The sequence below is a fragment of the Aphis gossypii genome, chromosome 1, assembly GCF_020184175.1.
Source record: "Aphis gossypii isolate Hap1 chromosome 1, ASM2018417v2, whole genome shotgun sequence".
In the NCBI taxonomy this organism is placed as follows: Eukaryota; Metazoa; Arthropoda; class Insecta; order Hemiptera; family Aphididae; genus Aphis; species Aphis gossypii.
The window spans coordinates 79,694,315-79,722,210 of record NC_065530.1 but is presented as its reverse complement, the minus strand read 5'-3'; the positions used below and the strand labels follow the sequence as shown (position 1 = coordinate 79,722,210).

Sequence of the window (27,896 nt, the reverse complement as noted above, 5' to 3'; positions counted from 1 at the left end):
TTTTACAAATAATATAATTCATATTATAATCTTCATAGAACTAAGCACTGCAGTAAGTCTTCTAATTAATTATTATTATCATTTGTAATTGAAAATCTTACCTAATAAATTAACTAAGCGTATTTCAAATCTGCATGAATCATAATATTTTATACAGCCAAATCCCTTGTTATTAAATAAACAACCCATATTATCTTAATACCTAATACCTACCTAATAATGTGTTATTAAGACAACTTATTCAATAATAATAATTTAAGACTTATTCGAGCTCTAGGCCCATAGAAATTTTAAATTAATTGAAACATTAATTATATAGGCACATATGTTCGTATATCTCAATGTGATTTCCAAATAATATATGAGTATAAGATACACACAACGTATATAATTAAATGGTAAAATTTTTTTTTAGTTTAACACCTGAGAGGTTAGATAAGAAAAATTGTATGTTGTTTTATGATGTTAAACTTTTAAGTACTATGATTACTGGCACTCTATAACCTACTTCACACAGATTAGAGTCTACTTAGTAAAAACAAAATTTAATAATTTCCAATTTTTTCGACACGACTGATGCAAGTTTGTCATGGTACTTGAACTAAGGCGGTTGGTTTTTCATCCGACTTCTCATAAGAAAAACCTTGGAAACGCGTCTTCAGCGCCACCCGTCTACTGTAGCAGAAGTGAAATGGCCCAAGTAAATGATTTTGATGGCAAAATTAATGCTCTAATAAACCGAACGATCCGAAGCCGCGAACCGTGTGCATGAAGACGATTCAACAATCACGGTTCCGCTCTATCGTACAAAGTCTAAAACCTCGCTATTGTCATCGACTCCCGTTGCTGTCTTGTTTTTTTTTTTTTTAAGCATGATTATTATTTTTACGATCTTTTTCAACGTTTATATTTTCAACGCCGCATTGTGTTAATTATTTTTTAGCTCAAACTATCGACGTCACTTCTACTCATCAACAGTATAATAAATTATAATAGACAATTAAATAGAGTATTATTTGTTCTTTTAAAATATAAAAACAACAACAATTTTTTAATCACAATTATTTTCTGTATTGAAATAACTCATATAAAATTATAAGCTGTAATTTTGGTTAAATTACCCTACAGAAAGATATTTTAATTTTTTATTAACAACATAATATATTAGTAAATGTAGAATAAAACACAATAAATGATCAAATTATATTCACAGAACAAATTCGAAATAATATTTAATTAAATTATTATCAATTTAATTGCATAAACATTTCTTTTTAAATGAATGTATTGACAATAATGTTGTGATAAAATATATGTCGTGTCCGAACGAAATAATTTATTGTTTATATAATATTAAAATTATAATAGGTAAATGTGATACTATATCACGGATAGAAAACTAATAACTAGGGCTAGGATTTATATGCAACAGTATGTTTTTTTTTTTGCAACTTTTGATTATTGGTCCACGAAACACCCAATAAAAATGTAAATGGTGATGTTTTTATTTTGTATATTTTGGACAAAATGCATATTATTGCATTTTTCGACTATAAAAACTCGAAAAATACATGATTTATAGTATATTTTGTTATTAGACGTTATTGCATCATGTGATGTCGAACTGAGTTTTAGTAAATATAAAAACATATTAAGATCTATAACAGGAGATCGTTCAGTTTTGAAAATTTAAAACACCATATAATTTTTTCATGTAATACATTTGAATAGCGTTAATAGTTAAAAATAATATTTTATTAATTTTAAAATATGATATTATACTTTTTTTCATACATTTTTGACATATATAATATTAATTGCATGTTTTTTGCATATTTTACATTTTTTTATTGCATATGAATCCTAGCCGTACTAATTTTTTGTAATAAGATTTAACAAACTTAGTCGTACATATTTAATTTATAGTTCTAATAATAAGTATTTTGTTTACTAAATATTTTACAAGAACGGAAGCTTTTTGGTCATTTTTATTCGTGTATCAAAAAATTATGTTGATTAGAAATTTGGCAGCACCCGACAACAAAAACAATAAATAAACACAAAACGAAGCCAATAGTTCATCGCCATTTTAGATCAAAATTTTAGCTGAATACACTATTATTGTATATATAAATAGACGCTCTTCGTTCATTAGAGAAACTCAGCATCCGCGTTCCCACTAAATTTGGGCACTTTTTACACACGAACAAGTCGATCTAACTTTCCAGTCAACGTACCTTTTCATAGAATGATACGCGAGTATATACGATACGTATACTTTATGACAAATTCGTACATAAGATATTTATCTAACTGTTAGTACTGTTGTATCGTTCTTATATGTTTACTTTAAGACTTATCTCGTAACTATTTCGTTATCTAATTTTATTATGTTTCTATAGGTTTGTAAAAACCGATTGGCGTTAATTTATAAAAAAAAAAAAAAATGAAAAATAAAATAAAACATACATAAAATACTTTTACTACAATATGTTATATTTTTTGAGCAAAAACAAACTTATCATTAAATATCGTACGTATAAACATATATATATATACGAATAAAATTATATTATTATTATGGTAGATATACATAACTATAGTTTTTATAATATTGTATAAAGTAATTTTCAAATGTAACATCAGCCAAGTAAAAAATATAATATGTGAGCCGCCAATTGCCAATCCACTTTTTATAACAATAATATTATAAAAATAATAATATATTAATGTAAGCGCTTACCTTTATTCCATCGAAAAAAAGAGAGCTACAAGGTGACTACGGTTGATATGTTTAGAGTTCTATCATATAACACTAGAAAACTTTTGTGTTTCCGTGACTATTGTGAGAACGCAAACGACCGGACAATAACATTCGAATCTAAGATTTTAGACTACGTCGCATTATATCTTTTCATAAATCGTCGCTATTAAATCGATTTATTGATAAATCGTTCTTGTTTATGTACATAAACCATTAGAATTACGTAAAAAAGCTAAAGCAGTTTTCTGATCGATCGCAATTATTATAGCTATAACAATGTCTCGTTCTGAATGAAACGTTTTGTTATTTTCATTTTTCATCAATATATAAGATAAAACTAGAACAATTTAATAAGTTTATTCATGCACTCTAAATTCTAATAATAAAATTTTATTTTTAACGTCTCTTTCTAGTAAATAAAATAGTATAATAAACCATACATTTATTTAAATAAGAATGTTATCCTACTGATGCACTAAAAATAAATAACATAATATATAGTACAATAGGTAATCATTATTCTATAATTGAATCACCATTTAAATGATATTTCGAACACAACAAGTGTATGCATATATCAATAATCGAACAAACGCAATGTAGATATCACAACTACAATTTACTACTTTTATCTTTGTATATAAATTATATCATTGAAAAACAATAATAATAAATAAATGAATAACCACAACATATAAGTACAAAATATATTACGTACAAAAATATTCACACACGGATACGTAATAAATTAATTACCAAAACTAGTTTTTACTAAATAAAATAAATCATTTTTTAATTAATATCTAGGTCGAGAAAAGTGTATTTTAGTTATTAGTTGTTTATTGCCTATTAAAGTAGTTTAATACATTGTTTTTTATGACATAGTTCTATAGGTAAGTACGCTGATAACGACAATAACATAGCTTAAATTTAAAATAATTTAGATCACTCCTGCTGACATCAACATAATATCATCATAATATTATCATTATTACTATTTCAACAATAAAACATAATATACTTAAACGTATAACAGAGTTATTTTTTAGAAGCAATTAGCATAATAATAATTATCATTAATTTTAACTATTACTATTATTGTAACATATTATTATGTTTTGGGAGGAATCGTTTATTTTATTTGTATTGTTAAGCGTAAGACGTATTCCATTTTTGTATTACGATTTATTATAGAGTAACACATAAAATATAAAAATCAGAACATCGACATAAAATCACAATATTAAAATAATGTACCACATATAATATTTACTTCGTCGGTATACATAACGAGTAATAAGTAAAGAGTTTTATCAGCGTAGAATTAACACATATACACATACATGATTTTAAATCTTATGTCCACACACAGTGCTCATAGTTCGTTATTGGTTCATTGTATCAGGCTTCAGGCAAACTGTGCCCTTCCTTCAAAAAACCTAAACATGAAAATATTCAAATTAGTGAAAGATTAATTAATGATTATTAGATATGATAAATAATAATAATACGTGTAAAAATAACATGAATACATTCTACTGATATTCAAAACTATAGTACCACATGTAAATAGAAACTATATAATATACATATCAATTATTAATATTAGTTATTTAAAATATCGAGTAAAAAATCAGCATTTGGTACTATTGTGTACCAAATATTGAGAAAAATGCTTTAAAATGAAACATAAACACATATCAGCATATTAATTAATAGATAACAATAATATTATTATGGTCAACATTTTATTTAATGAATTGAAATAACTGTAGATTAGGCACTATTTCATTATAACCGTAATAAAGTAAACGTCGATCTAACGGCATTAATAATTAGTAAAAAATAGTCTATACACTCCATAAGGCATATATTTTACATTTTTCTCCTCGTAATATATTATTTTTTGCGCATAATAATATTATTTTATACTAAATTTAATTTAGTGGTAAATCAAAACAACTCGCTGCTCAGAATAATATAATATGGTTTAGTAGGTACCGTGTTTTCAGTAAATCTAAAACGGCATGCAATATCTACTTATCGAGTTTGTGTATAGTATCTAACTATGCATGCGTATAATATACGCATAGAAAACATAGTTAATATGAATTTACATTGAATATTTAACATATTAATATTAATTTCGAGTAAACAATAAAATGATAATAATTTTAAAAATCATATTCATTTCGGTAAACGCTTGTGTATAATCGTGTATGCACACTCTCAAAGACCGTAGGCAAACGCACTGCGACGGAATAAAACCAATCGACATTATATATTATCATATCGTGTGCAGACATTCTAGAACATATTATGGTATCCTCCGGCGAAGCGATACGTTTCGAATTAGATTAAAATAAGTCTGATTAATAATTAATAAACATGATCGTATAATATTGCGGAGGTAGTAGGTAAAAGCGTCCCTGAAATATTCTCAGTACATAATATATTGTATCAATTGTAGCTAAAAATAAACATAGATAAGTACTTCCATTTCATATACATAATAATTAGATGAACTTTATGAAATCTTTTACTTCAATATTTTTATCTTTTTACGCCAACAATTTTCTAATCAAAACGACTGCTACAAAAGTTTTGAACGTCATTTTTATAAAGATTTTAAATCGAGCATACAGTTGATAAATGAACGTTTTGCAATAAAAATATAATTAAGTCTGGATGTAAATCATTGTACGCTTATAAAGCTATTATTACAAGAGTAATATATTATATTATATTACGATTGCAATGTAAAAGTAGCGCAGTGTGCACGTAACTGAAAATATAGCGTAATATCTACGATTGTCATCGATGTAACAATATCTATTGATAACACTATAATATAATAGTGAAAATCTATGACTCAATCTCAAAATATTGTAAAAATATTTTAATAGGTACACTTTGAAACGAACAATTTATACTCAAATCAAGACTAAAAATTGTATGTCAGTGATTGTAAATGGAAATTATTATGCAACAGTACCTAAACATTTGTTCATAATACTATTATTATATAGGCCTCATTATTACATACAAAAAAAAACTTATTATGTTAATCAACATCATTATAGTCTTGTATTATATTATACTCCAATAATTGGTCAAAGACATTAATCAATGGCAGAAAATATGTTGTAAAAACAATTAAACGCGGTAAGTAATTATTCAAATTTATCTATCGGAAGAACTAAAATAATTATTAATGTTTAAATATTAGTTAGATTTTCAATAACGCACGAGACGTAAGACTTACAATGACAAATAGAGCACAAAATATCTATAGCATAAAATATAAATTAAATTTTAATATGGATAGCCTAAAAAAGCACGGCACTTAATGTGATTCATTCGAAAATATTATGAATAAAAAAAAGAGAAAATCGAGAAAACTGTAATTTAGATTCTGATTCATTTGACATCCTCGTTTCCTGGGTGAATAAATATAATAAATAGGGTAGGATGTTGTAGCATTTCGCATATTTTTTGTGAATTCAAAATAAAACTAAGTGGTATAAAAATCCGTTTCACTTACTGGAGATTAAATATATACTATTTTTACATATTTTAAAGATTACTGCATATTTTATTGTTTTTTAAAATGTGTAAGTCATATTATTCAGTTTTTTTATAAAATTTCCTAATGTATCAATTTATTTATTTTTTATTATTATCATTATTGTTATTATAAGTTCTATGTTTAATTTTTTGTAATCGAAAATGTAAGGTTTTATTTTGTTTTTTATTTATCGTGTATCAACTATTACGATCGTATTTAATATAATGATATATCTATAATAGCCTGCATTTTTTTTTTTATCACAAACGCATAATTTAATTTTCTTGTTTAACAATTTAACAAATGCATAACACGACATTTTTTAATGCATTTGTTTTGAACATATTTCATGGTTTTTTAGATCGTATAAATCCTAAATCTAATTTTAAACATATACCACCCAAATTTATTGTAGCATTCAAGATGTCTGCCGTTTTAATAACTCTCACTAAAATGTAATATAATGCCTAAAAATCACTTATTAAAAACAATTTCCGCCTGAATAGATTAATTATTATTAACTAATAACAATATAAGTAATATAATATAATACTATATTATATTTATGTATACATTTAAATACGTTGACCTTTGTGTTTCGTGTCGTTTAGTTTAAAATTGATGAGAAATCACTGATTCAACAACCGTGGTCGTATACCTTTATCTCGCTCACTATAATTTGTGTCTTAATTTAAGTACTGTACCATTATACCAACCTTTACTAACACATTTAAAGCCCAAACTTGACTAAATAGATGAATCATTTTGCCCATTTTTGCGAATTCCCGCAGGTTGGTGTGGTATTACAAAACAAAGCTTTCGGTCGTGAAATGTATTATTAATGGAATTTTGAGATTCCCGCCCCTCGACACCATACTTTGATACAACGAAAAACAAGACAATAGGTAATCGTTTTGTAAGGTTTTTTTTCCTCAAAATTGTTCGTTCAAAAGCGGATTAATTAATTTCAGTACACAATGAACCCTGTGATTTGTAATCATTTTCGCGTAAACGGTCGTTAATACGTTTTGACGATTTAAATTTTTCTTATTGAAACACCATTTTTTATTAATTATATTATTATATGAACGAATCAAACTGAGTAAATAAAACAATTTATTGCAAGTACAAAAACATTTCGACGTTTTTCATTTTCTATCATTGCAGGTAGACGTACAATTATTAATTATACATGAGATCAGACGGTAAACTATATTATTGTACTATTATAAATTAATAGTTATGTTTTCATTGCAGAAATTGTAAATATAATATCAAAATATTCTTAACGGATACAAAAAAAAAATGAAACGTAATAAATACCTATACTCATTACTCATGTACAGGTTTTTAATCTAAACAACGCTGCAGAATCCATTAACCACCGTACGTATACCAATTATTTAAAATAAGAAGATTTTAAACAGCTTGTTTGGTATGCATGAGGTTATATTATTATTATAATAGTATTCCATTAGAAATAATTATTCCAATCGTTTCACCATGCCATCGCCATCATCGTCATATTTTGTTCGTTTCCGGGGAAAACTATTAGCAAACGCACACCGCAACGGTAAGTCCGATAACGTGGGAGGAGTAAGTCAAGGGTAGCATAAAATCGTTTAAAATATCCATAAAGTTGAATAATACAAAACCCAGTTTTCTCTTATGCTCTAAACCGCGCCGTGCATTTATATAGACCGACTTGCAATAGCATTAAAGGTTATTGGAACTTTTATGTGCACATAATATATTACATAAAATAATATACTAATTTATAATACATTAAACGCAAGAGGGTCGAACCAGATCAGCCGGCCAAGTCCGTGTATCTTAGTTTTTTTTTTGTTTTTTATTTATTTTTATTTTTTTATCGATCAACCAAACGGCGGCGGTTCATAACAATACGATGGCGTTCACTGCACGTTTTTATGTATTTTATATACACCGAATCTTACGAAAACAAACTTGGACATCGAAATACAATATATTGTACCCATAAGTACCTATTATCTATTATTACGCACACGGAAAATCAGAAGGGCTCCCCGAAGTGTATTGTAATAGCGTATACCTAGGTTATGTAATATGTACGTACCTACGTGTATAAAATAAACTTGAACACAGGAATTAGTTTGACGGACATTACGCGACGGTCATTTGTCTTCATAATATCTACATTTGAAAGCAATAATGATGATGAATTCAAAAAACAGTCTTGACCTCCTGTGGTTCGGATTTGATTGTGTTTTTGAAATTTTCTGACAATACTCGCAGCACAATTCATTCGAGTGAATGATTTGAAAATATTGAAATGTATCAATAAGGCGACGTTTTTTATACGAATTATTGCGTATAACTAATATTTTATCAGGATTATTTTTTATAATATCTATTATTTATTTTTTGACACGACCGAGTTAAAGTTATATACATCAACACCATTGACGGCCCTAAAACCCTTTTTTTTAACTTTGAAAATAGTTGTTGGGCAACTTTCTAATTAATTTTACGACTAAACTAATTTAAGTAACAGTTATAATAACTTAGCTTTTTCCAGGTAATTTAAAAAAGCGTATACATATAACTTGTAACAAAGCGTTTTTAGATAATAATAACCTACCGAGTATATATTCCTAAATTTCTTCATTTAGTTTAATTAATATAAATATAACTATAGTGTGAGTTTAATGGAATGAATGTGTACAAAAAAAAATTTTAAAATCGCACAATATTCATATTTGGTCAAGACGGAAGTTCACTTTTTTAGCACAGTTATATATATATTTTTCATTTCAAATTTATAATCTATAAACTTTTAGAGTTGTATAATACAAACATAATAATAATATGTATTTGAGCTTTAAACAACATTTTTTTTTTTTTTTTTGTAATCGTTACAGTTTTCTTGGCAACTGAACAATAACTATAATTATATCGTAGTTATATTATTAGATAAAACGCGTTATTCGATCATACATCGATTATATGGATTATTTTCTTAACGATTTCGCCGTTATATTTGCAATAGCGATCAAACACTATAACAAACGGATAAATAATACTTTATCAATTGATTTTTCTTTACCTCGTTTTCGGCAGGTAGGTATATTACAATTTTTTACCGAGCTATATTCGTCACGCACTAAAACTAACGTTCGTCGAAAAAATTTACTGATATAATGTTTTTCGCGGGGCAACAAGTTAAACGAGTTTATTATATTATTTTCTTAACAGAGTGTGTTATCACGAGTTATAACTACACAATATTATAACTACATAATATTATATTGACGTTATCGACTGATATGCCTATAACTCGAGTCTGTCAGTGGCGTGTGATACATTAATAATATTATATTATAATAAATGGGTAATAATATATACTCACCGCGGTCGGATCGGTACCTCCAACGGGACGGCGGTGTCGACGCGTCGCCGCGGGACGACCGGCTGCGGATCGCGATGGTTCCACTGCGGTTGTTGCGGTCTCGGCCGATAACCCATCAACAGGTAATCGTGCCGGCGTCGTCGGGCCGCGGGACGCACCGAATATCCGACCCGGAGCGGCACGTCGAACGAATCGGCCCGGCCACCGGCGGCCGATCTGCCGACCCAGTGGCCGTCGGCGCCGGCCGCGGGCTTCCAGGTGTTCATGTCCAACGGTATCACCTCGGCCTTGTAGTAGCCGCGGCCGGACGGAGCGGTCTTCGCGCCGCCGTCGTCGGCGTCGTACGGTCTGTTCATCTGGTCGGCCGTGATCGGTTCGTACCGCATCGGCCCGTACTGAGTGATGATCACGTGATCGTCGTCCGGGTAACCGAACGCGCCGCGCGGTTTGCCGGTGCCAGCAATGGCGAGCGCCGAGAACGACAACAATATCAGCGCGACCGTCGCTGGGTCCATGGTCGAGCCAAATGACGACGACGACGACGATGATGTGCGGCGTGTCGCTGTGCGGTGACGGTCGACGACACAATGAACGTGCGCGCAGACAATGGACCGCGGCGGTGACACCGTTGCTCCTGCTCCTGTTCCTGCGGTTGCCGATATACCTACCGACACCGACGCCGCCAAACGGGTTACTATAATATAATATTATTATGTGTTTGTGTTGTTTTTGTTGTTGTTGTTGTTGTTGTTGTAGTCGTTGTTATTTTTGTGTTTATCGCCCCGGCACAGTCAGACGAACTCGAGGCGAAGCGGCGGACGTTTAAGTCTCGGTCACGGTCGGGCGCGATCTGCGTAGGTACCTACATAACAACAAAAAAATATTGGCAAACGGTGTTTGGTCGATTTCAGATAATCACGCGGGTTCTTAACCTTTTCTGGCGCATGGTCCCCTTAATACAAATAGCTTAACCACCATGAACCCCGAAAGACCTGCAGGCTCGCGCGCAGAGATATCATTAACTATAGGTGGTAAGTCGATGGCGGTGGATACGGGAAGCGAATGTCGCGCATGTACATCAAACTGGATAAAAATGTTTGATTAAAAATCTCGGTGTGATATTAAATTTAATCGACTAGAATTATAGTTATCAATAGTGTTGAAGCTTAAAAAAAATCATATTATCCATATTCATATTTTCTAATCTACTTTTGAACAGGCAAAATCTAAAACAAAAATGTGTAATGCTTATGAAGAATTTAAAGGAAAAGTAAAAAGTTAAATTAAAATTACAGTTTATACTGATTTTATACTGATTGAATTAAGTATAAATAATAAATACTATAAATTATTTCAACAAAAAAAAATGTTGTTAGGTCAATTGAAGAAAATCCAAAATTACTTCATGGACCTCCATTAAGTAACTACCTAGAAGAAAGTTATTTTATCGAGGTTCCCGTCTTAGTTAAGAAACCACATAAAAAAAGGTCAGTCTGTTCCCGAAGTTTATCGACTCACCGCGCCCTTACCGACAGTAAGTTTTCCCACGACGTCTTTATCCAAGTCAGAGCATGATTTCTCATTTTAAATTATTTTTATACTAGATAATATTCCGCGACACTGAAACATACTTTGGGAGCCACTGTTTTGTGATGTAATAATTGAGTTATAATAACCATTATTTATTTGTATTCAACGGTTTTTAAAACCCTTCAATAAAATACAAAATACTTTTGTGCATATTTCTACTTAATTCTATAATGATATAATTAAATTAGTTTATACATTATATGGATCACAAAATTAAAAATTACCCATGTATTAGTATATTATATTATGATAATAGTTATAGTAAAAAGTTAATAAATATAATAATAGTAGTAACAGTAATAATCAAGAAGTGGTTAAATGATTTAAGCAAGTACATTTAAGGACATGTAAGCATTTTGTCTAAATGCATTACGCGACGTAGAACAAATCAACATAGTCCGTTATAAGGTTCGTCAATAACAGAGCTTTGGGGGAAAATGAGATGGAAGTACCTACCTATAATTGTTTTTATAAAGAGGAACATTTTTTAAGGGCCAATTATAAATAAATATTGGCTTTCCGCCACCTAGTCAGGATGAATAACTCGAGAATCACCTCCCCCAAACCACAATTTGTAAATTCTGGCTATGTCACTAGGACTGATGAAATAACAATTTTATTTCTACATCACTCGATACCAAATATACTCTGATTTTCTAACAACAATATAAATGTTATGTATTACGCTTGATAGAAAATTAAAAAATAAACGTATTCTTTTATTGTAACTAATTCTAAACACAAGGTGGATATATAGATATATATTATATATATCCACCTTGTCTAAACATATGAATTAATACTAAAGTTTAACATTCACGTTTTTTCATATTATACACAAAAATTCTATAAAATCTAATGAAAACGTAAAATTTATTTTGTTCTGTATATATATATACATGAATATATATCATGTAGGATAGATAATTTGTTAAATGTTAGTATTATATCATTACGCCAATACAATAATATAGTCCCTAAAAAGTCGTTTACTTATTTTATAATATATGTATGCATTTTACTTTTACCCACACAACAATAATAAAACACATATCTTCCGAGGAAATTCATACGATAAAAGTTTTATGAAAACTCATACATATTACCTATAAAGTCATCAAAATGTGGTTATAAAAGAGAAAATTACCTACCTACCGAGTATTCTCCGTTTTTGAGAATATTATCCATAAAATTTATCACCTCGTAACAATTTTACATCACTATTAAATTATAATCGTATACACAATGTGGTTTAAGCACAATGAACGGTTTCGGCCAATTAATGCTGTGTAGCTCTCGACCGGACGACGTTGGTTTGATTCGTTTGACTATATTATTTTGTGACGTCAACGTCGACGCGCAACAGAGTGTACTGCAGATGAGTATTCGCCGCCGCCACCGCCGCATTCCGTCTCGGTTTTTTTTTTTTTTTTACTATATTATTATTATTATTATCAAACACACCAGTTATTCAACCCGTTTGCAGCGCATTTGCTGATCGTCATTCTTATAATAATATTATATGTTATACACTTGGGAGAGAAACAAACGCGACCGCTACAACGAGCCTGCAACAATGATGGTCACCGGCAACGTCAACGATCCAGGGTTACGAAAACCTGTTGCTGTCCGGAACCAACTCGTACGGTTGACAACACGTTACTTACTGCAGCATATCACGCGCTTACATAAACTGTTTTAATAAAACCGACGAAAAAATACATAAATATAATATTATAAATTGTGAATCGACGATGCTCAATCGTTATGACAATATATAATAATATAGGCCGTTCAGCATACCTATCAACGACGATAAAATATCAATTTTAAAATCGTTTTTTTTTACCAAAAGTGTCACTCGCCAGAGAAACAAGGGATGGCATTTTATATACTCTAATGCACTTATGTGTAAAAACCCGCAAGTGTATACCACATTCACGTATAATATTATGTTTGTTGAACAAAACGCATACATTGTATACATTTTTTTTTTTTAAATAAAAATAACTTCATTGTCGCGGACAAGACATGATATCGCGGTCATCATTTAATTTATCATAATAAGGTAATATCGTTATACCACTTTATGTACATAATATTATTATTTTGTTTGATCATTTTAATTTCCCAAAAATATGCGCTACATCTAGTTAAAGTGCCGTCTCTTTATTCTTCAATGAAAATATTCTTACATCTACTAGAATATTTTCCCCGAAACGTCCATTTAATGATCAAACACTAAATGTTCAGTATACTTTATTAATGCGCAAAAAGCTACAAACGAGTAATTTAAACGAATTAAACATTAAAAAGGTAAGCAAATAACTATCACTCTTTTGTACATTAGGTGTTGATTAGGTCACTATTATGAATGTGTTTAATCTAAATTCAATGATATTTCATTGTAGCCGAAAAACAATTCTAAGCGGAGACAGTATGTTGCCTATATTACTAGGTATATTTTGTGATAAATAATGTTTTAGAATTAGATTTAGTTGATAGTTGACATTTCTAGAAAAAAAAATTAATTGAAAATTTCTAATGCCTGCAATAATTAATAGTTCAAAAATATTCAACATATTTTCAATTAAAACAGTACTATAAATAATTAGTAAAAATTTCAAATATGTATCTACGGTTATTCGTTTTCTGAGTTACACCTAAAAAACAAAATTGATAATTTTAAAAATTTAATTTGTGTGAAAATTCCCATTTTTTGTTAACTATTTTTTTGTTTTTCTCGATTACAAAAATAATAAAATTACTGTTGGGAATTTTTTATTTTTTACCCCCCAAGGTACCAAGTAAATTCAATTTACTAATAGAAACCACCCCCATTTGAAAATCAAAGCATTTTTTCTATCCCAAAAAGTGTTTACAGAAGCACAAAAAATAACGCACATCATTGAAAAATCAATATATCCATCGCTCCACCAGAATCTAAAATTAAATTAAAATATTAAATTGACTTTAATCTAACTATTCCTACTACACAACTACTTATTTACTTTTGATATAACATAACACAAATAACAACTCTACATGCCTTATAAATTTCTTTTTATGTTGAAAAAAAAATATATAACTTGATATACATAAGTATACCGTATACCAACTACGATACAACAATATATAATATTTTCCTTTACAAATATTGAAATATACAATTAAGATATAGTAGGTATAATGGTACATGTACTAATTTTGACAGTATATTTGTTTTCGAGTGCAGTAGTGATGTTGAGGAAATTACTATATATTCACACCACTATCACTTTGTGATAAATATATTAATTTAAAAAATCTTATTTATTTAAAAATAATAGAAAAAATAGAAAATAATAATAAAATTTAAAATTTAAAAAAAATTTAAATAATGTAATAATTTATACATGAATAAGTTATGCTAAACATTTTTTTTCTTAATTTAACAGTAGATAAATGAACAAGAAAGAAGACACGTATTTTTTATATTATATAACGACACATAATTAGTAATAATTATGGTCAGAAATAATAATTTATAATAATTATAAAAAAATACGAATAGATAATGGATTAATTAACAAAGCTGAGAAAAGTCTTTATGACAAGAGCACATTCACAATGTTATGTAATAATAACACAGTATCAGTAAATTATTTTAAACATCATGTTTTAAAATACAGAATAAAACTTCACTGTCCGACGTCTGATCAAAGTCTTAACATAGCTATCATACTATTCACTGCATTCTTGCATGCATTGAATGATAATGCAGAGAGATACCAGCTTGCATAGTTAGCTGAAATATTAGGGGAATTTATAGAGAGGTTTGTTAACCTATCCTAAAACCATTGAAGGGAATCGATGATAAAAAAGAAGCAAACTCAAATATTAATTTTAAAAAATAATATATAAATTAATATATTTTTTAGTACCCAAGTCAATATTTTCATAGAGAATTTTGAGTTCACTATGATTAACAGAGACGAAATTGTAATTATGCCTGGCACCATTTCCAACAGCATAGAAAAATTGAGTGAAATTGGAGGAGACCCTTCTCGTTCTTACAAAAGACACAATAAACTAAGGAAATTATTATGTGGTGACTTGAGCCAGGTTATGCAAAATATGAAGAGGATATTTTGAAATAAGATAGATCTGATCACACCGTTGCTAGAGCAGCTAAAACAGAACAAGAATTTGCAAGGATTATCAAATCTACCTATGGTTTATCTTCAACAGTATCTGAACATAAGTGATATCTCTCTCCTACATACATTTATTTTTTGGAATGAAACTACAGATATAATAAATATGTAAAAAAAAACTACGATGAAGAGTTATACTAAAATTTGTAAACATGAATTTTTATAGCGACTAGAATAACAATCATTTTAACATAAAACATTGTAGACTTAGAAAGTAAGATACTATTATATTCAGGGTAATCGGAACAGCAAAAAAAAAAAAAATAGTAGAATGTTGAATTTACTGGAAACACATGGGTTGACCCGTAATAAAAATCACCACATCACTCATTGTTAAAATGCCGCGTCTCATGTTATTTTAACAAAACTAATTTTTAATTATATTGTTTCAGTTAATCAGACCAACTAAATTGTATAAGCTATGTAAGAGAAAAAAAGATAAATTAAATTAAACAAAACATCTATAAAAAAAAATATATATATATATATATAATATATAACAAATAACATATACGGTGGAAGATAATATTAATAATTTATGCTACATTTTAGATAATTGCAAATATACTCGGTTATTCAAATTAAAAATACATATATTATTATATATATTTTATGTTATTATATGTAACACATGTAAACGATAAGAGTTAATGTTAAGTATTATTTACGAAGTAATAATTTATATTTTATGGATATGGAACTTAATTTTATTGTTTTATATCGTATACGAATACTAGCACAACCTTGAATTAAATATTGTAAATTGAGAGATACAAAGATATAACATAAGTAATTATTTATATCATAATACTATCAGTTGTTATCAATTTTATATTATATGATAATATTGTCTAAGAAATAATAATGAAAATATGTGTCATAGTAAAATTTTAAAAGAAGTTAAAAACTTTATGTTTGGATTTAAGTACACAACATATTTAAAAGTTTGTAAGGATTTCTGTCTTGCAAACATAAACTTTTTGCTTGGTGAGGGAGGTATAATGACTCATAATTCTCAGAGCCCGTACGATATATTTTATAATAGTAAGGCCCAACTATAATAGTGGTAAGTGCATAGACTATGACTATTCACACTGGTAGACAACAACAACTTCTGAAGGAAGCAACAGCTAGGCCATGATAAAATGTATGGTCCTTAAGTCTAGGAAAAGTCTGAGGATACCACATATAAGGTAGTCCCCTGCCCCAAAACAACATATTAAGATGTAGGTACCAGAATCGTTGATTCTTCAGCATCTTCGCGCCTCACACTTTTGTACACTTTATAAAACTAACTTGTGTTAATTAAAAAATATATATATTTTTAATTACTATTGACTTATACATAATCATTAAAAATCCATTACTTTAAGTGACAAAAAGTAAGTATACGTTTACAATAAGTACGACTCATATTTCGATAAATACAAGAATAGTTGTAATAACCTAACGTAACCTAACCCTATGCTAAGTATAGACAAACAAATTTTATCTCTAAAACTATATTCTACAAGTACCTCTTATGTCGTTTTTTATTAATAAAACAGTGTACACCACGAAAGCCAAAAGGCATTTTTCAATGTATGATCCGACACTAAACAAAATTATTGAATCGTATATTTTTATTTAAATATAATATTATGAATTAATAATCACCACTTCCACACGTACCTATATTGCGATATAACTATATTTTCAGAAAATAATAATAATATTGTCATCTTTACTAAAATTCTTCAAGAAAAGAACACATTGTTTGGCAAATAATATCTATAATAATACTATCATTATATCTCTACAAGTGGCAAATAAAATATTTGTCAAATACCTATACTAGCCAGAATGGAATCAACATAATAATTGGTATCTATATATCTATATATATGTAAGTACTCTTAACACTCATAACAGTTTCAGTCAATTGGAATAATATAAGAGCACTTTTGATTTCGATTTTCAAGTCGTACTTATCAAAATACAAAGTGGCCAATAATATTCACACATTATTAATTTTTATTTAAGTTTGTTAAAAACTGTAAAGCTATTAAATTTTAAATAAAATAAATAATAAAAACGTAAAGTTTTGCATTGTTGATTAAATCGATACCTACATAGGTAATATAATAAACTAATAGGTGACGATAAAATAAAAATAATAAATGATTGATTAATTGGAACTTAAAATTGACCAATATTCTAATATTTTAGCGTTAAGGTATACTAAACACGTTCAAAATAAATAAAAAAGTTTAATTATTTAAGTTATAATATTGTAAAAGAGTATATTTTATTTTGACTTTAAACCAATTAACATTAAATTAAGCCACTTCATAGTAAAAGACTATTTAGAAACCTAAATTTCATATATTCCATGATATAGAACATAAGTGTAACCCATATACATAGCGATGTTAGTAAATTTTGCAAATTTATACTCAAAAATATTATATTTAACAATCATTAAGATTTTAAAAACGTTTTTTAGCTACTAGCTAAAGATTTAGACTCAATCGCTTACAGATTAATACGATTTATTTTTGACTATAGTAAATTATTTCACACTTAGTAGATATAAGCAATTAACCGTTCGAAAAAGTATAAGATGTAAATAATTATATTAATAAATTGATTAACAAAGTAACGTAGAAAATATAATCACAAAAACTTAATATTTAAATCGAAAAATGTAATCAATATTTCGACTTAATCATAAAATGTTTTAAATGAATAAAAAATGTATTACAACCATATCAGTACTTTAACGATATTTAGATTGTAAGTATTAATAATATAATATCTACAATATTAAGTAATAAATAACCAAGTTCTAAAAATATTTTTACAAACCTACGATACTACTTATTTATTGCTATATGTAGTTAACCTTACTGTATCAATAAATACTATTTTGAGTATGATTATAACTATCAAGAGAGTACGTGATATAAGTACAATATAACGTCATAAAATATGACGTTTTAATAACTATTTAAATAGTACTCGAGTAATAATTAGTGTTAACCTAATTAGTCACCTAATATTTTCGTTAAATATATTTTAAATAATTCAGTTAGCTAGACGAAACAACTTCAATAAAATATTAACAATTGACGACAGATTTTCAAAAAGCAATATTTACAAAATATACGAGTATTAAGTGATTCCAATAATTTAAAGTTAGATTTAAAAGATTGATGAACCTAATAATCTCCAAAAATGTAATTTTCAATGATTATTCTCAATACAATGCGTGATATCGAATGTAAACATAATGCTCACTATGACGGTATCACTATGACGGTATGACGGATACTTCAAAATAAATAAAGACGTAGCATAGATAACGTTATATATAAAAGTGTAGGAAGTACACATTCAAAATTGAACTTTCAACAGTTACCATAAAATATAAATCATAAATATAGTTACTGCTTATTGCGAAATTATTTTTTTTTGTTTTACTACGTGCATAATTATATCATGCAGATAAATTAATTAATATGTGGTGTTCACTTAAGTATAAATAAATAATGTGAATTAGTCTTAAAAGTAAAGCTAAATAAACTCGAAGTATATTTATACTATTTTATTATAATGATAAACGATAATAAAATGAATTCCTAGAAATTAACGAATTAAAATTCCACGTCTTTTAATTCGTTTTAATTATATTAAATACCTGCAAGGTACCAGTAATCTAATAAAGATTATTTAGTACACATTAAACATATTTCCAAATTTAAGTGCTCTTCAGTTAATTTGAAAATCATAAATATTCATGTACAATATACATATTATATAATACACAAAACCTACTATGCATTTTTATTATCTAGTATCAAATTGCTAAAATTAAAATAGCTTATGATGTCATTAAACTAAAATTTAATACTAAAGCACATTAAAAATAATTTCTTTGATTAGGAGATTTAGTTTTACATCAAAATAATAATTTAATGTCTCATATTGTATCTGGTAATTTAAGTTACCGTAGGTAAAGCCTTATAAATCCGGTAGGTACTCATAGAACTCTGTTAAACTTTTTGATTCCACTTACTGACATGAGATTATTCTCAATGTTTGTACAACATCTTAATTATTCAATTTTATAAAACCAAAATAAATAAATTAAAATAAAAACTAAAACGTGCGTGGGTATACTCACGACGAAACCGTGGTCCGTTATTATCAGCAGTGTAAATAGTTACGAAACCGTAAAACCACTCTATACGTAGTGAACGTACCATCGGTCACTGACAGACAATGCACGTCATAAGTCCAGCCGAATGCGTGTGAGTTAAAACTTCAGAAGTTCTGATTTTCCAAAAATTATTTACCACGAACAAAGTACTGCAAGTGTCACATTAAGTACACATTCAAATACGTCCCTTTGAATAATGTAAACCTACCTCGGAATCCAATTTTCACACCGCGAGCTCATGCATGACGTACCTACGTCGTACGTGTGATGTCTGTCGACTGTCAATTCCAGTTCTTAGCGTCAACCGTCCAAGAGCGCCAATCTGTCAAAATATAGGATAAAGGAGTTGGTAACAAATTTTTAAACAACAGATTAAATAAGAAGCAGCGAAATAAGATTAGATTTAAATGAATAATTAAACATTTTTCGGTATCTTTACCTATAATACTCGGCTACCACTCGTGCGTTACGTCACACAAAGTATTCCTAGCTAATGTTGTCGTTAGTAAAATAATAATTTATTATTTTTATCGATGTAGCGACGATTTTCGTCCCCGAAATGTTCTCGAATGTTCTATAATACACGTCGTCGGAATGATAGAATATTCGATGAAGTTCAAGAACGCACGTCTCGTCGCTCGTCATATTATACTTAACGTATACCGTATCCGTCGACAACCATTGTCGTCGTTTCGATCAACACGCGTTATCCGTTACGACGTAATATTGTTTTTTCTTGCTTATATATGTTTATTTTTTATTTTTTATATTTACATATTTATTTTCGTTTTGCAATTATTATTATTATTATTATATTTAATCAGATGATCTATTGTTTAGATCTACCAATAAAAAATGTGCATCAACAGTGAATAAAGCATACGGTTAATATTTAATACATAAAATAAAAAATGCAGTATACAATCGCGTGGCACACACTGACTAGGCAATTTCTAAAGAAATTATAAGTTCTTTAAAACGTAAAGCAAATGATGACTTACATATACTTCCAAGTAAATTTATATTATGTAGAAAAATAATTATTATAATTCCTCTTGTTTATTATTTTTTAAGTAACAAACAAACTTCGAGTTATTTGATGTTATGAGATATGTTAGAAAAATTGTGTGTACAACTGACTAACAAACCACTTCAAATAAATGTTTTTCATGTTGATTTCGAAAAAGCCGCTCATAATGCCGTATTGAAAAAGTTTCCGAATTGTACATTAGTTTGTTGTAATTTTCATCTTGGATAAAGTTGGTATCGACATATCCAACAAAATAAACTACTTTTAAACAAATCATCTGCAGAAATTGGCACATGGTTAGTGTTTTTTCGGTTTAAGTTATTTACCGCCTAATGAAATCTCTAACGGTTTTATTAACTTATTATCAATTGCGTAAGACTATGTTTACCGAATTCACAGATTATATTCTATAAAATTATATTTTACCTAACTTTGATTTTCCTATAGTTATGCAGTCAAATGTAGGAAGTAATAATCTAAAGGACAACTTTACTAGTCACATCCAAACATATTATAGGACCAACATTGTTGTTAGTTATTGTTATTATTAACCTATAGTTATTGACACAATATTACGAAATTCAAACAAAAACAAAATTGAAATTCAATTCAATAAAGAAAAATATTATATAATATACTCACTGAAAAAAACACCATGGATATTCATTTTTTTAAATAATGTTATAACAAGTAAAAGATATAAACTAGATTCAATGCACAGGGGATACTGTGGCATTTTTTTGTGGAGATGTATTATACACATCTTATATAAAAAATGGTTTAATACGTATTAAAAAAAATTAAGTTCAATATCTCTTTTGTATCAGTAAATACTTCTAAAAACGGATTTGTTATGTTCCCACAATTTCGGACACACCCGAAAAAAAAATTACAAAAGTAACTCAAAACATACCACTGTAAGACTTAAAAAGTAAATGGTAAAATATATATATTATTATGTGGGATATTTAGGCGATTTAGCTATAAGATGATCGTAAAAGATATCAAATCCTTTAAAACTGGTGTAATATAATATATATGTAGGTTCTCTTTTCCTATACTATGGTAGGTTCGTACCGTGACTACCAATCCCGCTCCATTGTTTAGTAAAATAAGTAGCATGTAACGCATATATTTTGATATTGTTGTTCATCAACAATGTTTTACTATTTTAAAAAATTATAGATAATATCTAGTTTTTACCTGAAAGTGTTAGCTAATTTCAGATTTAAAGAAAACAAGATTACCGTTTGCTGTACACAATTTCATTTTATAAAGTCACTATATTTTAACTTTGATAATTTTCTTCTGATATTAAATCATAAAAATTACTATGTCAAAGGTTCCCAAACTGTGGGTCGCGACTCAAAATTGGGTCGCGTTTACATTTTTGGCTGGTCGCGCTATATTTTTGTATTAAAAATAAATATATATTTTTTTTGTTGTAAGCAACTGATTAACTAAAAAAAAGGTCATTCATGGTTATTGTGGGTCACCAAATTTTAAAAAATTTCCAAAATGGGTCGTCGTATAATAAAAAGTTTGGTAACCTCTGTAGTATGTTATAATGAGTTAGGAATATATTTTTTTCAAAACTATTGTATTTTAATACACTAAAAAGCATCAATATTTCTTGTCTCGATATAAATTATTATTTAACTGGTATTCAATAAATACTTAATTATAAAATAATTATAATTATAATTATTATAATATTATAGTAGGTAATGTGTAATTTTCCTCACCACCTTTAACTGTTAAACGACATACTATTGCGTCGTTCATGTCGTTTATGAGGTATTACACGAGGCGCGTTTTTTTTATTGTGGTGTCCCCATTAGGCCTAATCCACATCGTAGGCGAGAATGAGCGAACGTCGATCGACTAAAAAAATTGATATTATAGATCATTTATCACTTTTCGAGTATAAAATGTGACCCATACGTCAAAAATAAATAATAAATAATATATAAGTAATACAAACAAATAAATATCGAATTATACGTTTAATAAAAAATTGGTTAAAATAATTTTAGTTTTGTCGTAGCACGACATTCGCTCATTCCCAGCTTACTTAGTATTGAATTTAAATGTATGTTTTAGTTTCTAATGAAGTAATGAAATAAGTGAAGTTTTAGATGCTGAGAAATTATTGGTCACATCGTATTATAAGTTCAGGAAGTAAAAATGGGTCAAAATTGTTTTAGATAATTATCGGATTTTGCGTTCAAAATCGGGTAAAAAGATTTTGTAGGATATGGATAAGGGTTTTCTATTCAAAATCGGGTAAAATTGTTGGTGAGTTTCGCGACTGAAACTGGGTACAATATTGTTTATAATAGGCTAGTTGTATAAGATACAACATTGGGACAAATAGTTAACATATATTGGATTTTGCATTCAAAACCGGGTAAATATGCTATGGGTTATGGGTTCTGCGTTCAAAACCGGGTAAAATGTTTGAGTTTCACGTCTGAAACTGGGTACAATATTGTTTATAATAGGCTAGTTGTATAAGATACAAAATTGGGACAAATAGTTAACATATTGTGGATTTTGCATTCAAAACCGGGTAAAATTGTTTGAGTTTCACGTCTGAAACTGGGTACAATATTGTTTATAATAGGCTAGTTGTATAAGATACAAAATTGGGAAAAAAAAAAAACATATTGTGGATTTTGCATTCAAAACCGGGTAAAATTGTTTGAGTTTCACGTCTGAAACTGGGTACAATATTGTTTATAATAGGCTAGTTGTATAAGATACAACATTGGGACAAATAGTTAACATATATTGGATTTTGCATTCAAAACCGGGTAAATATGCTATGGGTTATGGGTTCTGCGTTCAAAACCGGGTAAAATGTTTGAGTTTCACGTCTGAAACTGGGTACAATATTGTTTATAATAGGCTAGTTGTATAAGATACAAAATTGGGACAAATAGTTAACATATTGTGGATTTTGCATTCAAAACCGGGTAAAATTGTTGGTGAGTTTCGCGACTGAAACTGGGTACAATATTGTTTATAATAGGCTAGTTGTATAAGATACAAAATTGGGACAAATAGTTAACATATTGTGGATTTTGCATTCAAAACCGGGTAAAATTGTTTGAGTTTCACGTCTGAAACTGGGTACAATATTGTTTATAATAGGCTAGTTGTATAAGATACAAAATTGGGACAAATAGTTAACATATTGTAGATTTTGCGTTCAAAATCGGGTAAAAAAAATGTTGTAGGGTATGGGTTCCGAGTTCAAATGTTTGTGGGTTTCACATCCGAATTTGGGTACAATTGTTTACGGGTATGAGTATGGGATAAGAAAATTGATGAAGTTATTTGTGAGTTCTGCGTTCAAAACCGGGTAAAATTGTTTATGAGTTTCATGTCTGAAACCGGGTAAAGTTTACGAGTAGGTAGTGCGGATAAGGTAGTAGTCGTGTAAGTGGGTTTTAGGAATGGAATAGGATGATTTTATTTGCGGGTTACAAGTTTTTCCTCCCTGAACAAATACTGTGACCAACCTCGAATTTAGAAATTATGAATTTACGTATTGATTTAATATAATGAAAGCTACTTTAAGTATTCGTAAAACATAAAAATTCAACACTTTAAAAAAAAAATTATACTTAATATATATATAAATGTATAGTATATAATAATAATAATAACAATATAGATATAAATAAGTCTATAAAAAATATAACTATGTAGTATATGTACTAAAAATATTATATAATATTGTAAATATTTAGATTAGACAGATAGCTATTGGAGCTGAACTACTAAAATTACAATACGCTAGGTGCTTTTTAGTCTATAAAAGTATACAACAATTTTATTGAAATAAATAAATATTAGGTACTCACGGAATGATGTTGAAGTGTATAACGGAACGCTGGCTGATCAACTGATTCAATAACTATATAGGTACTATTAAAAGAAACTCACACACAAGACAATAGACTTATAATAAATAATAATTATTATTTTACAAATCCGTAAGTAATAATCAGGCACACTTGATGCCGTTTTGCACACATAATATGAATGCATTAAAATAATAAAAAATAATATACAAAAACTATAACTATATACCAATAATACAATATAATTATTTAGCTCACTAATCTAGAAACTTAAAAACAAAAATTAAATTCGAAATGTTTTACGAACTGTAAATAACTCGTAACTTGTAATCGTATACGACTACCTATAGAAAATATAATTTATATCGAAAAGTCAGTAATATGTGCAAGTGTGTATTGTGTATTTGCGTATGTTGCCGGCCGGCGATAATTAATGTGTTAGGTGATGAAGACGTTTATGAGTAGCGTAATGCATAATGCATAAGGGTGCATACGAGTGATATGACAATTAAATAAGATAGGTAATAATATTTTAGGTATACTGTACGAATATTACGGAGATGACGCTCTACAAACAATTTGTTTTCTAATCAACTAAATTACCTACCGAAATCTTCTAGTCACTGAGATATCATCTACCATAATCACGGTTGATGTCCTATACCTATAACCTTATCTATAAATTTATTAGAAAAGTGTTAATCATTAAAATACTTATTATATACTATATTACAACTACAAAAAATACTACAAATAATATAATAAGGCTATATATCTATACTTACACATACATTTACAAAATACAAAAAATTGTCTTACTTGAATGAAGTACCAGCTAGTGTTCGGCGTGTTGACTTGCAAGACTTACAAAAAAATCATTCCTTACCAATTACCATCATGTGAACTCGCATGCAATATCTTGCTTTAAGTTAATGTTAAATAAATTCATTGTCGATGTGTGCATCTATGATTGTATGTAGCTAATGATTTGTATTTAATATAAAAAAGTAGAAATTGAAGAAGCATAAATATTATATTAATAAAAATAAAAACTAATGTATATTATTCCATAGTGTTATGAACGAAATAGTAATAACGATGAAAATAATAATTTAGAAATAAACAGTTTATTTATTTAATTAATAAATAAACATTATATTTTAGCCAGCATATGTTATTACCATTTATTATTAATTATACAACTACATTATTAGTCAATCGCAGTATTATTTTATATTTTATGTGTATTAATATATACCTATAGTAAAACTACATTCATAGTATGAATATATAAAATTTAAAAATAAATCAAATATGTCATTGTGTATAGTAAAATTCACACCATTATAATATACCTACGTAAACGTTTTAAATCCCCATAAATTGCATAAATAATGTTTTTGATTTTTAAAAAAATAATTAACATAGTTATCTGTTAGAAGTCAATAATATGTGTATTATGTATGAAAAGTCAGTTTTATGTGTATATTGCCGGCTGACGATAGTTAATGTGTTAGATTGTGAAGTCGTTATGTGTGGTAATCCATAATGGTACGAGTGGTATAACAATAAAATAAAATAAAAATAATGTTATAGGTACAGTGTACACTGTACTTATATTACGGAGTTGATGCTCTACAAAAAATTTGTTTCTAATCTACTAAATTACCAAAATTCTCAAGCATTCTCAGTAATTCTCAGCATTCAAATACTTATTATATACTACATTACAAATACAACAAATATTAAAAATAATTTAATAAGTCTATATATTTATACTTACACATATATTTACAAAATACATATATTGTCTTACTTGAATGAGGTACCAGCTAGTGTTCGGTGTGTTGACCAAGACTTATCTACAAAAAAATCATTTCTTACCAATTACCATCATGTGAACTCATTTTGGATCCGTGTTCTGAAGAACCGTCGCGACGCGTCGTTTAAAATTTCATAGGTACATTGTCGATGTGTGCATCTATGATTCTATGTAGCTAATAATTTGTAATGATTTGTATTTAATATGAAAAAGTAGAAATTGAAGAAGCATAAATATTATTTTAATGAAAATAAAAACTAATGTATATTATTCCAAAGTGTTATGAACGATAAAAACAATAATTTAGAAATAAACAGTTTGTTTGTTTAATTAATAATAAACATTATATTTTGGCCAGCATATTTTATTACCATTTATTAGGTATTAATTATATTACTATACTAGTATATTGTTAGTCAATCGTAGTATTATTATATATTTTATGTACATTAATATTATATACCTATAGTAAAAATGCATTCATAGTATGAATATATATTATAAAATCTTATTATCTTAAAATAAATCATATATGTCATTGCATATAGTAAAATTCACACCATTGTAATATACGTAAACGTTTTAAATACCCATAAATTGCATAAATAATGTTTTTGATTTTTAACAAAATAATTAACAAAGTTATTTGTTATAAGTCGGTAATATGTGTATTGTGTATATTGCCGGCCGGCGATAATTAATGTGTTAGATGGTGAAAACGTTATGAGTGGTAGTGCGCATAAGGGTACGAGTGGTATGATAATTAAATAAAATAATAATAATATTAATTATTATAGGTATATACACTGTACGTCGTACGAATATTACGGAAAATGGAGATGATGATCTACAAACAATTTTTTTTCTAATCTATACTATAAACTACCGAAATACTCTAATCACTGTCCACTGAGATATCATCTACCTATATCATAAACACAGTTGATCCTATGTCAATAAATTTATTAATTAAAGCATTAAAATACTTATTACCTATATTATACTACACTACAATTACGACAAATAGTAAAAATAATTTAATAAGCCTATATATCTATACTTACACGTTACACATACATTTACAAAATATATAAAAATGTCTTACCTGGATGAAGTACCAAGTTTAAGTCCAGTGTGTTGACCAAAACTTACAAAAAAATCATTTCTTACCATCTCGTGAACTCGCATGCAATATCTTGTTAAACGTTTAATACGCTGTTGTGTAACATTGAGGTAGGTACATAATACACATAACTGTTTCGGATCCGTGTTTTGAAGAACCGTCGTCCATCGTTAATTTAAAATTACATTCATTTTCGATGTGCGTCTATGATTCTATGTAGTTAAAACAGTGTAATGAAATATTGTATTTAATATAAAAAAAAAAAAAAAAATCAGAAATTTAAGAAACACAAATATTATTTAAATGAAAATAAAAACTGATGAATATTGTTCAAGTGTT

The 27,896-nt window shown here is 28.0% G+C and overlaps 1 protein-coding gene across 1 annotated transcript; it reads right to left on the bottom strand.

Annotated features, from left to right (window-relative positions):
* Nucleotides 1-3,457: 3,457 nt before the first annotated feature.
* LOC114119766 (uncharacterized) lies at nt 3,458-12,644 on the bottom strand. The gene is made up of 3 exons (XM_027981454.2): nt 12,465-12,644; nt 9,724-10,585; nt 3,458-4,203 (listed from the first exon to the last, which is right to left on the bottom strand). The coding sequence occupies exons 2-3, from the start codon at nt 10,236-10,238 to the stop codon at nt 4,173-4,175; spliced, it is 546 nt and encodes a 181-aa protein (XP_027837255.2). The 5' UTR covers nt 10,239-10,585; nt 12,465-12,644; the 3' UTR covers nt 3,458-4,172.
* Between the last annotated feature and the right edge of the window lie 15,252 nt (nt 12,645-27,896).

Bases quoted from the DNA above. Each gene is read 5' to 3' on its own strand.
- LOC114119766 (XM_027981454.2), bottom strand. From the start codon at position 10,238: ATGGACCCAGCGACGGTCGCGCTGATATTGTTGTCGTTCTCGGCGCTC. The intron at 4,204-9,723 runs GTGAGTATATAT...TTTCATGTTTAG, and splicing joins GAGGTACCGATCCGACCGCG to GTTTTTTGAAGGAAGGGCAC.